Source organism: Gambusia affinis, linkage group LG05 (genome assembly GCF_019740435.1).
Source record: "Gambusia affinis linkage group LG05, SWU_Gaff_1.0, whole genome shotgun sequence".
NCBI classification, from domain to species: Eukaryota; Metazoa; Chordata; class Actinopteri; order Cyprinodontiformes; family Poeciliidae; genus Gambusia; species Gambusia affinis.
This window is the reverse complement of record NC_057872.1, coordinates 30,873,023-30,885,783: the sequence shown is the minus strand read 5'-3', so window position 1 is coordinate 30,885,783 and position 12,761 is coordinate 30,873,023. Positions and strand designations below refer to the sequence as shown.

The following is a 12,761-nucleotide window of genomic DNA, read 5'->3' as shown; positions in this document are numbered from 1 at the left end:
CAGCAGCTGAACCGACGGCTGGAAACTCGATCTGAGCTAAAAATAAAAGAAACGCCAGCAGCAGCAGAGAGAGGAGCAGGCTCTCCCTGTTCTGGTCAGGGTACAGATGCATGCAGGGTTTATCATATGTCAACATTTCCTTGAAGCCCCCCCGTGCCCCCCCCCCCCCCCCCCCTGCAGCTGCTCAGTCTGATTGTTGTTCTTGTTTAAGGTCGAAGTGACGCTTCGCTGCAGCAAAACAAACACCCAGATGACCACATGGTGTTCAATCTGACCAGCGGGGTCGGGGGTCATTCATCTCGTCAGTGGCCGGACCGGACCGGGTTGGGCCGGACCGGACCGGGTTGGGCCTCCTGTCCACGCTGTGGCCTTCAGCCAGCATCTGTTTTGTGAACCTGGACTCCAGATGGACCGGGCTGAGCCTGGTACCAGCTCACACAGATTCACTCAGATCTGTGGATTATGTCTCAATTATGGTAAAAATAAAAAATAAATAAATAAAAATGAAGCATTTTCTATAGAGGAGATCTGATGTCAAGAACATAATTTGAAGCTTAGAGAAACATTTTTTATTTCCGTCCAGAAGTTGGACATCCAGCTTCATTTGATTAACTTCTATCTCCACATTTCATCGCTGCTCCTCTGCAGTCTGCATGTTAAAACCTGCTTTGCTGCTCTTTTTGTTAGCAAGTCAGCTAAATATCTGATGCCATAAATCATGAGGTCTTTTGGGAAAGAGTTGAGTTCTGGTTCTACCAAAGCTGGGAAACTTTCCACAAACGTTTTCATCCTCAGCCAGGAATGTTTCAGATGTTCTTATACGTTATTTTTGTGGTGAAAAGATGTGAGAAGTGACAGCTTTGAGGTGCTCAGAATAAAAACAGCGCCCCCTACAGTCACAACAATTAGAGGCCTGTTGACAAAAACTGGGTCAGTTTTCAGTTTTATTTATTATAGATGTTGTTTTTTATTACTTTTAGCATGAAAAGCAGATAATTTGTTTCTGACCATCAAACAGAACAAGTTTGTGTTTCAGAACGAAAATGAAATAAAGATTTTTTCTTTGTTTTCTGATGAAAAGATCAAAGATTAAAATCAGCAAAAATACAAAATAAATGAAGCATAAAACAATAAATTAAACAAACTGCTGACAGAAGAGTGTTTGTCCTGCTGGGACGTCCCTGATCCAAACACTGAATCCCGTCCAGCCTGAGCCGTGACCTCTGACCTGGAGGACATGATCTGTATTTACAGACAACATGAAGCCCTCCTGCTGCACATGACAATATTTACTTTCACCTCAGTGTTTGCTTGCTCTTCACATATTTGTCTAACAAAACACAGCGAGGTGATTTTACATGAAGGACATCAGAGAAGAAGAAGAAACAGATTTTAAACTCAAATGATCTTTTTCCTGAAGGAAACCCTCCACCTGTGTAACTCAGAGTGGACGGTCACGTTGCCACGGAGAACATCTCATCATCTCAGGTTTCTGCTGCCTCCCAACACGCCCAGCGCCGGATTCTCACTCTAAATTTAGCCGCCTTAAAGTCAGACGAGACAGCAGAGGGGCAGCTTACCGTAAAACCCCAGAGGCTCTGAATGTCTGATGATTCATATCTGAAGTTCTGATGGATTAGTGTGGAGCGGTCCTGCACGAGGAGCATGGTGCCGGTCCAGAGTCCAGAGTAACTCCGCTCTGCAAGAACTTTTCTGGATCTGGGAACGTCTGGCATTTTCTGCAGCAGCTGTTTGAATATTTCCCCTGCAGAACGATGAGCTGCTGGACGTTTTTAGTCGCCTTCAGCCTTCTTGGTGAGTCCAGCATGAAAATGCACTGAGCTTACAGCCGGAACCAGCCAAACGAACCGGGTTCCTGCTGGTTGAAGTGGCTTACAGATCCACAAAATGAGAAATAACTGAAACCAAGTCAGCTTAAACCCAAAGGAAATAAAAGATAAAAAAAAAAAATTACATTCGTTTCAGTTCAAAACTCCTGCAGGTGAATCAATTAAATGTTTTTGTGACTCAGATCCTCCAAGAACCTTCAAAAAGTCGAGTCCAGTAGCAGTCAGTCTTGCAGCGTGTCTGAAGAGGCCTCTGACTGAAGACTGTTATTAACAGTCTCATGAATATCATGACATGCTAACAGCTCAATATCTGATGTTTCACAGTAACAAGTCCTGGATGACATCAGTTGCTAGCTAGCTGTGCTAATCCGCCTCCTTTGCTTTTGCTGCTGCTCTTTAAACCTGTCAGGCTGTTTGGTTGAACTTTGAACTCCTTCCTTTTCCTCTCTGTATCCATGAAGCCTCTGGGACTTGGGGTCAAAGTTCAGGTGTTATTTGAGCTTCTGAGATGCTAATCACCTGCTCTGTTGGAAAAACAATATCTTGTTTCCACGGTTACACAATATAACCCAGCATCTAGAGCCAGAGGGAGAAACTGTCCAAACGGAAACGATGCGTCCAGAGAAATGATGAAGAACAGGAGAAGAAGAAATCAGGAGTAACAGAACAGCTCAGACATCTGCAGCTCAAATTGTTACTTTAAAACTTAAATCCTGATTTGGTCTCAGATCAGAATCCATGTCTGAACTCATGGACGGCAACAAACTAGTACAAAAATTATTGAATTGATGAAGACAAAGTTCCTCAGAGGAAGAGATTTCCATGTTTCTCCCTACAAAGATGAAAACACAAAACTAACAGGATCACATCTCCAGTTTCATTTCTTTAACATCTGATCCCCAGACTGACTGGTCATGTTTGTTGTTGTCTAACTGGTGGCTCTCCGGTGAAGTGCCTTGGTGCCACGCAGGCTGTGCGGAGGTGGACTCCATGACCGAAGCCGTGGCGGGAGAAGGATTCCTGCTCGGCTGCATTTCCTGTAAGAAAAGAGAGGAAGTGTCGGCCAGAGCCACGGTGGACTGGCACTTCAAACGGGCCGAGGGCCACGAGTTCACACAGGTGAGTCAGAACTATCAGAATCAGAAACTGCTTTCAAATAATAATCAAAAAACAAAATCAAGGCCATTAGCAGCCTGTGTGTCTGGGGGAGGAGTCGACAGGAGGCCTGATCAGCCAATCAGAGCAGAGATAACATGATTAGATATTTTTTTAGACATAATATTCTGTTTCTCAAAACATTCAACAGACAAAACAACAATTTCAATTTGAAACTTTAGCAGATTATTTAATTATTTCACAACTCAAAACATTTTTTATGTAAAAGGGAATTAAAACACTTTAGAGATATTAACATGATGCTGCTTAAACGTAAATTAAATATAGTTTATTTTAGCAATTATATAATTTAAAATTAGGTAAATTACACTATATTTACTTTAATTTATGCTTTTCCTCATTTTTATGGCTTGTCTGGTGAGTGGGAGGATTTCTGGTGATGTGAAGGTTGGGGGGTTTCTGAGGGGTTTCTTCAGCAAAATATTTTCAATAAATATAAATAAATAATACATTAAATTCACTTCAATTCAAAAGTACTTTATTAACCCCAAACGTAAATTAAATGTTGTTTAAACTCATTGTAGTTTCTTTAAAGAGTCGTTGTATTTGCTGATGGCTGTGGTCAGGAAGAAACTCCTGTAGCAGTCAGTGCTACAGTGACGGCATCGAAGCCTCTGACTGAATGCACTCTGTACTGTTCTTCATTTTATGAGGAATCCATCTTGGCTCCATCGTGTCCAGAGGTTTCCGGAAGCCGGTGGCTGCATCAGCTAGCTGACCTGATTCACCCCTGCGCTGTCGTCCTTCTCCCAGATCTTCCACTATAAACACCCCGACGCTCAAGTCCTCCATGAAGACTTCAGCGACCGGCTGCAGTGGCAGGGAACGCTGAACGACGACGTCCAGATCGGCGCCGTTTTCCTCCAGAACGTCACCTTCAACGACAGCGGGACGTACCGCTGCACCTTCCGCCGCACCCTCCTCCTGCAGCTGCAGCCCGAGAACGTGGTGGTGGAGAAGGAGGTGGAGCTCACTGTGGTGGCCGCAGGTGAGCAGGCGCTGGGGGCGGGGCCAGGCATGTCCAGCATTCTGACACGTGATTGGCTGGTGTCCTGCAGCCAACCGGGAGCTGACGGCGGTGATCTCTGAGATCGTGATGTACGTCCTGATCGTGGTTCTGCAGCTGTGGCTCATCCTGGTCATGGTCTACTGCTACAAGAAGATCTGGAACGAACACGAAGCGCGAGAGGCGAAGAAAGCGCTGGAAGCGGAGGGATCGTGAGTCTCCACTTCCTGTTTCTCAGTTTCCTGTCTGCTGATTCTCACCTCTCTTCTGTTTCCAGACTGCTGGAGTCCAAGGATCCCTGTGACGGCGTGCAGGCGGAGTAACACCAGAGAGCGTCAGCAGGTTCCTCTGGAGCTGCAGCAAGGAACATAAAGAATATGTTTCCACATATTTGTTGTAACTGAGGTGATTGACAGCGCTAAGCCCCGCCTCCTGGCTCTGATTGGTTGTTTTTGGGAGCGGAGCTTCTCTTCAGACAGCAGATTGATCTTTTCACAGATTGTTTCTCTCATAACGAAATGTAATGGTGACAGGTTTTATGTAAAAAACATATTTTTCATAAATGTTACTCATATCAGTTTTACGAAGTGAGTGAACATCCAGAGAGACGGATTACAGATTAACTTCAAGAGTTCATCATCTCTGACAGACTTTCAATTTTATTCTTGATGAAACGTCTGACCTGCTGTTTGGTTTGTTTTCCGGGTCACCAGAACCTCTCAGGTGGTTCTGAAAGCTCCATCACTTCAGCTTAAACTGAGATAACATGAAGGACTCTGATGTCACATCCTGTCTGTTGCCATGGGAAACCGTCTGAATGGGAAAGCAGAAAAGATATTTTCTTTCTTCTTCTTGTCCGGCTGTGGATTATTTCTGTTTTCTTACTTGTAGGGATGAACTGATGTGAAAACTTGGGCCGATATTAATATCCAATATTACTACAGATAACCAATATTTATCGATATTGTTCGATATATTTCTAGGTGTCTCGCTGCATGCCTTCCTGTCTCCTCTCTGTTGGACTTTGACTTTATTTTGGTCATTTCCATCTTGTGTTTATTTAGTTGTTCCTGACCTGTTTGGATGTCGGTCAGTTTGTTTCTGTTGTGTCCAGTGTGTCCAGTAATCATGATCCCAGTAGGTTTATGTGCTCCCAGTTTCACTTTGTCAGATCCTCCTGTTTTCTTCTTGCTCGTTTCTTTGTTCTGTTTCTTCCATTAAATTTTCCTTTCATCGTCTTTCCTCCAGGTTATTTGCAAACAGAAGTTAATTTTAAATTCATGGTATTTAAAATCCACTGTTTTATACTCTGAAGTTCACCTTGATGCAGCTGCATCTGTTTTTACTAAACCTTGGCTAAAAACAGGAAGTGATGTTAAATGAAGTCAGATTCAGTTTTTATTGCTGAGAATAGACCATTTAAAGAAATTAGCCGTTCATTTAGTAAAGCCTACAAACTAAACTTTTGAATTTTTGGATTAATGCGTCTTGTTCCTACAAAGAAAAAACTAAATAGTTCATGTTTAGTTTATTGTTGATCAGATAAGAAAATGCACATCATTTTTAGTGAATTAAAAAACATTTGTTTGAGTTTGTGATTGTGGCCCACTCCTCAGGCCATGATGCTGCCACCGCCGTGCCTCAGCAGAATAACTGAAGCAGGTTTTTATTTAACACACGTTAGAAATGTTGGATTTCCGTTGAATCAAATCCACTGGACTTTTTATATTTTCCTTTCCAAGCACCAAACCTTCCTGTAGAGCTTCAAATGGATCTTCATCAGTGGTTCTCTGGAGGTCAATCCAAGGTCATCTTTGGAGAAGAAACATTCAGAAAACCTGGACAATTTAAAATTTGCCTCCTTGGAAAGAAAAACTGCAGAACCGAGAACTGGAGCAGAACTTTACCAGAATCATCTGCCAGCATGAAGGAAGACTTACTGAACAAATTCATGTTTACATCAGTGGAAGATAAGAAGCAGAGATTCATGCATAATCTTGAATATTTTCAGCCAGCAGTGTGTGTCGGTGTGTGTGTGTCTGTGTGTGTGTGTGTGTGTGTGTGTGTGTCTGTGTGTAGGTGTGTGTGTGTGTGTGTGTCTGTGTGTGTGTGGGTGTGTGTAGGTGTGTGTGTGTGTCTGTGTGTAGGTGTGTGTGTGTGTGTGTGTGTGTGTGTGTCTGTGTGTGTGTCTGTGTGTAGGTGTGTGTGTGTGTCTGTGTGTGTGTGTGTGTGTGTGTCTGTGTGTAGGTGTGTGTGTGTGTGTGTGTCAGAGGACGTTTGGAGGTGGATCTGCTGTAACTTAATCTCTGCTCCGCTGCAGGTTTTCACTCTGAAAGCAGCTTTGTTCTCTGGCAGATCAGCGTCACACTGACCCAGTAAGACCAGTAAGAGCCAAACAGAACCACTGCATGTGACAGAACCTTAGCTTTCTGATCCAGACTCACACAGATCCAACAGAACCAGCCGGTCGGACCCGTGGTTCAGCTGGAGGACCATCTGAAGATCCGTTGACCTTTCCCTGCGACCTCTGGTTTCATCAGATGTGTTGACGTGTGGCCTCTACGTGGAGCGCGACCTCGACGGGCGGCAGGAGTCAGAGCTGGAGATGCTCCTGAAGCTGCACCAGGTAGGTCCAAACCAGGCTTTCAAATGGATCTTATCATCCTTCAAATCAGACAAACTGGCTCTGAAAAGGTCGGCCAGCAAAGATAAAGATGTCCAGGATTAAAACCTGAAGTTTGTTGGGTAGAAAAAAGTTCTGAGTTCTGATTAATGTTGAATATTCTCCATTTTGAGGGGTTTTAAAGATAATAAGACGCATTTTGCTGACATAAAAGCTAAATATATTGTCAGAGTGACATTGAAGATGGATTATTTCAGAAGTTAAGTTTATTCTCACGGAGGCTTTTCTTAATTAACATGATCAGATTTATCCTCCAGTGCAACCTAAATACCTATGGAAATGTTTAAAATGCTATAAATATGTGAAATTCCTGCATATTCCTGTATTTTTATACTTTTATATGTTTTCTTCTGCTAAAGAAAACTTATGGCACACTTATAAGCATTTTACTTTTACAGAAATGAAAACGATAAGCTTAATATTTCTGTTATATTTTGCTATTTATGTGCAAATAAAACCAAAATATTTCTAGAATATAAAATAAAATAAAAATAAGCATAGAAACATCTTCAGTTTTCTTTCTGGTTGCAGTTCACCGAGTGGCCAGCAGAGGGCAGCGATGCTCCGCTTCAACAGCACCGAGCTGCAGTCTCTCCTGCTCTCCGTCCTGCAGCACTGCCTCAACAGCAGCGGCCTGCAGCCGCCCGGGAACCACACTACCCATGATGCTTTGCAGCAAGCGGCGGCCTCCGCCAGGGGGCGCCCTCAGCCTGAGGAGCTGATGTTCATCCTGCTGATGGTCGGCCTCTTCAGCTTCTTTACCTTCGGCATCATGCTGAGCTACATCCGCTCCAAGAAGCTGGAGAGCTCCCAGGACCCGTACCACCAGTACATCGCCCAAGACTGGAGCACGGTGGCGGGGCCGCCCAGGGCCGTAGCTGAGGCGCTGCAGCGGGGGGCCCAGGACCCGGTGGTCCTCTGCAACCCAGCGGCTCTGCAGCCGCTGCCAGAGTAAACTGACGACGATTCTCCAGGCCTGGAGGATCATCTGAGGATGATCTGCTGACACAACCACCCTGCTGTCACCGGACAGTAAAACTGCCTCTCAGCATGATGGTGCCACCACCATGTTTGACACTGTATGTCAAAAAGTGAGATACTCAGAAGATTTTAAATAAATAATCTTTAATGTCTCGGCAACCAAACATTTGTGTTTGCTCTGTTTTTTCCATCTGGATTCTTCTCACCTCATTCGCTACGTTTACAAGTGTCACGCAAATTATGAGTGAACTTTTAAAAAGCTAAAAAAAAAAGTGAATTCTGCATGTTTCCATCTACAGGCCATGAAGAGTGAAATTTATTCAGATGTTGGTGCTACGCATGGCTGGAATAAACGCCATGGCTTTATTTAAAATTGTCGTCGGTTTAAAAAACGCTGGTTTTCAGTAGAGGAAAACCACGCTGAATATTGGGACCGTTTCCTCTGGTTAGGCACCGATGAACCACTGGTGGGTCTGTGGCGCCTTACCAGAGGCACAAAACATGGAAAAAATCCAGATTCTCTCCTGTTTATTGTAAGATGTGTGGTTTAGTTAGCAAGCTCTACTTTCTGTTTGCTACAGACAAGCGTAACGTCAACATGTGACGAAGTTTCGTGTCCTGGTTGATTCACTCTAAACCAGCAGGTGGAAACACGGCTAATTCACTATCTTCTCTTTTTTGCAACTCTAAACTTTAAAAGTTTGCTCTGAATTATTCAGATGGGAACAAAACTAATGAGGAGCCAACGTTCGGTACCAGAGAATCCTTCAGTCTGTGTGCAAAGGAGCATTAGAACGACCATCACATTAATCCAATAAGAGTTTTCCATACAGCAACAACACAAACATCCTGGTTTGATGATAACATTTTTTCTTTGTTTTTCTCTTGTGTTTTAGTTTGATTTACCTTTTAAAGGTGAAGAAAGCAGCGGCTGGTCGGAGACTTTTGCCCGTTGCTATGCAGGGTTAGTATCCGAGGAGACTCTGCATCCAGGACACCAGGCCTCGCCTCTTAGCTGGAGTCCTGCCTGCGGCGTTGGCTCTCTTCTTCTCCTCCTTCCTCCGCTCCCTCTCTTCCTGCCGGACCTGCAGAAGCTCCGCCCTCCGTTGCTCGGCAACCCTTTGGGCCCGCGCCGCCTCCCGGGCCAGGCTGAAATGGACCATCTGCATGCTCAGCATGGGGACGATCAGGTTGTAGTCGTCCACCATCTTGTTGAGCTTCGCCAGCTCTTCCTCCACGGCGCCGCAGAGCCGCTCCCAGTGGCGCCGCTCGGCCGGGGTCATGGGGTCGCCGAGCTGCGCCCGGGCCTCCAGCAGCCGGGTCCGGACCCGGGCGGCGCCCTCCCGGATGTCGCGCTGCATCACCACCCAGGGCGGCTGGTAGCCGTTGTCGATGAGGATGCGGTTGAGGTTGTGGGTCATGGGGTCGGCGTACGGGTTGTGCTGGAACTTGTTGAGCGGCTTCCCGGCGCCGCTCAGGTTCCGGAAGTCTCCGCGGGCCATGGACTCCTGGATCAGGTCCTCCACCAGCCGCTCCACCGCCTGCGTGATCTTGATCTTGTGGCTGCGCTGACGGGCGTCCCGCTCCGCCAGCGCCCCGTCCGCCGCCGCGCGCTCGTGCTCCCTCTGGCGGTAGCTGAGGACCTGCTCGGCGGCCCGGTCCACACGGACCTGCCGGTACTGCCGCTCCCGCTGGCTCGGGGTTCCCGAGCCCACGCCCTCATAGCTCAGGTAGTGTCTGTGCTGCAGAGCGTTTCCTCGGCTTTTGTCCTCGTCGTCGTCCTCCGTCGCTCCGTCCGGCTGTCGGGTCTTACTCTGATGGGCCAGAACGGCCCGGTACGCCTCCTCGACCCGAGCGAACAGCCTGGCGTTGGCGGTGGGCTCGCCGCAGTCCGGGTGGTAGAGCTTGGCGAGGCGCAGGTAGGCGGCCCTCACCTCCGCCGGGCTGCTGCAGCCCTCGGCGGGCAGCTGCAGCACCTTGTAGCTCTCCTGGAGGCTGCGACTGATCCGACCGTCCGAGTTGAACCGCCGGGAGGACAAGAGCAGGAGGCGGCCATGATGGAAACCCCGGCGCCACGGCGACAGCAGGAGACTGCTGCTCATCTCTGCAGATCTTAAATGAAATCGTTCAGAATCAGGAAATGAATCTGCATCCAAACATTTCTCTGACAGTTCCTGCTTTGAAAAAATGTTAGACCATTCCAAGTGGGCGGAGCTAAGAGACACTGGGGGGGCGGAGCTAAGAGACACTGGGGGGCGGAGCTAAGAGACACTGGGGGGCTGAGCCGGGATTTGGTCAAAATGAGGGAAAACGTTGTCGACTTTACTTTTTTACTATATTTAGCAACTTTTCAGGCCCTTAATCGACTTTTTTCAAAAAAGCGTCTGGCAACAAATTTAGAGACTTTTTTTTTCTATAAAGTAACCAACAAAAAACAAAGTGACATTTTTCAAAAAAAGCAACTACAAAAACCTAGCAGCTTTTTCCAAAAACAACTAGCAACTAATATAGCAACTCTTTTTAAAAACAGCAACTAACAACAAATTGACTTTTTTCAAACAAGCAACTAGCAATAAACTTAGCAACCTTTTACGTTAAGAAAGCAACTAGTGACAAATGCAGCAACTTTTTCTCTGTTATTAGAGACTTTTTCGACGTGTGAAGCAGCAACCGCTTTGCAGGAACCGTCCTGAGTGAGTCTGCTGCCTTCAGCTCTTCCTCAGCTGCTGTCAGTCTCTCCCAGTCGTCCAGACCTGCTCCACTCCGTGTCCACGCTGCACATAAATCACAAATGTGCAGAGCGGAGAAACGCTAACGATTAACACTCACCATGCTCACTATTCCACCTCCGGACTCGCCACCAGGGGGCGTGTGTCTGAGTCAGGTGGTTTTATACCTGAACTTGGACTGAGTGACGTCAACCAACCTGCACCGCCTGGTTAACGGACAACAAATTCAACTGCAGTAGCCACTGTTTGACCCACAGAGGGCAGCACTGAGACGGTTTCAGGCTAAAATATAGCAAAATGAAATACATTTACAAAAAAATATCACACTGTGCACAGATATACAAGGATACCAGCCTTAAGAACCAATTTAAACAACTTAGCAGAAAAATAATAACTGGATTTGGGTTTTATTTTCTCTTTGATTTGAGCCTTTGAATGATCGTTTATCTCCAGGGTGGAAGAAGTGACAACATGCAGCTGCAGTAACGGATTTAAAAGTCTGACTTGGATCATCTTCAGAACCAGACCGGTCCGGAGTGAAGGTTAAGGGTCAGGAAAAGGGAAGCAAACATCTCTGCAGATCCCACACATCCTGGACATGAACTGTTTAGACTTATTGATGCCTTCAGAGCATCTGAAACAGTTCAAATTAAATTATTGTTTGCAAACCTGCTGGACCTGAATTGAGAAACAACCAATTTTAACAAACTGCCAAGAATGATGGCAGGAGCTTCTTGACCAGCCAAATATTACTGGGTGTTTATTGATATACTTCAGCCTAATTTGATTTTATGTGGTTTAAAAAATACATTATCAATAAATCCAAGTTTTCTCCGAAACTTTTTTAAAAGTTCCTTACAGTTCTGTTTTCTACTAATGCAACAGCAGCTTAAATAAATCATAAAAAGGCCCAAAATAATCTGACATTGATGCTAACGACTAATGTGTGGCAAACTCGCCCGGTGACATAAATCCAACTGATTTATTACCACAGTAGATTTAATTGCGTCAAGAACAATAAAGAGTGTACTGGCCCTTTAATACCAGTCTGAATAACACCTGAAGGCATTTCTCTTCATAACACCTGTTCAAAGCGCCAACTGTCTCCTGAAGTTTGAGCAGCCGGTTCAATAACAGCCTCAGTGTTTGGCTAAAAGAGTCAAACTAACGGAAGATTTACAGGAAAAAACACCGACAAATGTGACAGAAAGCTGCGGCCCAGACCTGCTCTCAGTCCGGTCAGGAAGCCGCGTCCAGGCTCCGGGAGCCAGAGGACCTCCAACAGCTGGACCAGCTCACCTGAGAGTCCGTTGTGTTGTTATGTAGCTTCTTCCTCTTCCTGGGCCTGTCCGCCGCTGAGACTTCCCACCGCCCCCTGCCGTCAGGTCGGGGAATTACAGCCACACATGGAAACGCTGCGTTTGTTCTTAAACTTGCATACACTAAAAAATAGCAAGTTAATAACTAACAGTTTCTAGTCTAATTTGGTAATTGATAGGTATTTTGTTTGCCTAAATACAAAGAAATAACCACAGACAACGTTTATGAGTTTTCAACCAAGCTTCTGCAGAAGGAGACACAGAGAACTGTTCCTCTGAACAGTTCACCATGTGTTCTGAAACTCTGCAGAAGAACTTGCCTCTTATTAACACAAAACAAAAGCAAGGGGGCTGGTGCTGATAAGATTAGGAGCCCCCAGGAACTAACACATAACAAACAGAGGTTTACGACTAAGAAAACTCTCAGAAGACCATCTTCAAACATCATGCTAACGGTTAAAGAAAGGTTAGCTCTGTCTCACACACTAACAAATTTCTCCTCTCTGGGGTGTGAATACTAAACCTCTGAATGAAAAGCAAACTGGTCACTACTTATGTAAGAATGATAACAAAACATAATTATTCTAACAGTAATAAATCATTATGAGAAATTAGTTTCCTGGTGTAACCTCTTTAACTTTATATTGTTTTTCATTTTAGATGGTATTTTTTCCATTTATCTAGTTTTAGGTGTGAAACTTGATATTTTCCTCATATTTTGTAAAAACTTGTTTTTATAATCAGCACATGCTTTTGTCCACCAGTACCACTTTAATGAAAAGTAGAAAAATAATTTCTTTATTTATTCTTTGATTTTCTTACTTTGAAATTTGTTTGCATTTGGTTTTTATTTACTTTAAATTTAGGGATTTAAAAAAATAATTTCTAGGTTCACACATTTTTATGAATTTATTTTCATTTAAACAGAAACCTGTGAAAAAACAACACATTATCCCTGTTATAAAAACATTTATTTATCTTCAGTGGATTGTAGGATAAAAACATTATACAAAAATA

The 12,761-nt window shown here is 44.8% G+C and overlaps 3 protein-coding genes across 5 annotated transcripts; 2 read left to right on the top strand and 1 right to left on the bottom strand.

Annotated features, from left to right (window-relative positions):
• Nucleotides 1–947: 947 nt before the first annotated feature.
• si:ch211-225p5.8 (uncharacterized protein LOC555567 homolog) lies at nt 948–5,274 on the top strand. Of its 2 annotated transcripts, none has more exons than XM_044116529.1 (5): nt 948–1,815; nt 2,803–2,969; nt 3,780–4,014; nt 4,085–4,244; nt 4,310–5,274. In XM_044116529.1, exons 1-5 carry the CDS (start codon nt 1,776–1,778, stop codon nt 4,353–4,355), a joined length of 648 nt encoding a protein of 215 aa, XP_043972464.1. In that variant the 5' UTR covers nt 948–1,775; the 3' UTR covers nt 4,356–5,274. The 2 variants fall into 2 exon arrangements, with proteins under 2 accessions (XP_043972464.1, XP_043972465.1); XM_044116530.1 differs by having other exon boundaries at nt 2,754–2,969.
• A 937-nt stretch (nt 5,275–6,211) lies between these two features.
• Nucleotides 6,212–7,714, top strand: LOC122830820 (potassium voltage-gated channel subfamily E member 1). Its single transcript, XM_044116531.1, has 2 exons — nt 6,212–6,658; nt 7,247–7,714. Exon 2 carries the CDS (start codon nt 7,275–7,277, stop codon nt 7,668–7,670), a length of 396 nt encoding a protein of 131 aa, XP_043972466.1. The 5' UTR covers nt 6,212–6,658; nt 7,247–7,274; the 3' UTR covers nt 7,671–7,714.
• A 941-nt stretch (nt 7,715–8,655) lies between these two features.
• On the bottom strand, nt 8,656–11,803 carry dnajc28 (DnaJ (Hsp40) homolog, subfamily C, member 28). 2 transcript variants are annotated; one of them, XM_044116527.1, is made up of 2 exons: nt 11,725–11,803; nt 8,656–9,808 (listed from the first exon to the last, which is right to left on the bottom strand). In XM_044116527.1, exon 2 carries the CDS (start codon nt 9,796–9,798, stop codon nt 8,662–8,664), a length of 1,137 nt encoding a protein of 378 aa, XP_043972462.1. In that variant the 5' UTR covers nt 9,799–9,808; nt 11,725–11,803; the 3' UTR covers nt 8,656–8,661. The 2 variants fall into 2 exon arrangements, with proteins under 2 accessions (XP_043972462.1, XP_043972461.1); XM_044116526.1 differs by having other exon boundaries at nt 11,650–11,758.
• Nucleotides 11,804–12,761: the final 958 nt, after the last annotated feature.

Coding starts and splice junctions, on each gene's coding strand:
- si:ch211-225p5.8 (XM_044116529.1), top strand. CDS start 1,776: ATGAGCTGCTGGACGTTTTTAGTCGCCTTCAGCCTTCTTG. Junction 2,970..3,779: donor AGGGCCACGAGTTCACACAG/GTGAGTCAGAAC, acceptor TCCTTCTCCCAG/ATCTTCCACTATAAACACCC. Junction 4,245..4,309: donor GCGCTGGAAGCGGAGGGATC/GTGAGTCTCCAC, acceptor TTCTGTTTCCAG/ACTGCTGGAGTCCAAGGATC.
- LOC122830820 (XM_044116531.1), top strand. CDS start 7,275: ATGCTCCGCTTCAACAGCACCGAGCTGCAGTCTCTCCTGCTCTCCGTC.
- dnajc28 (XM_044116527.1), bottom strand. CDS start 9,798: ATGAGCAGCAGTCTCCTGCTGTCGCCGTGGCGCCGGGGTTTCCATCAT.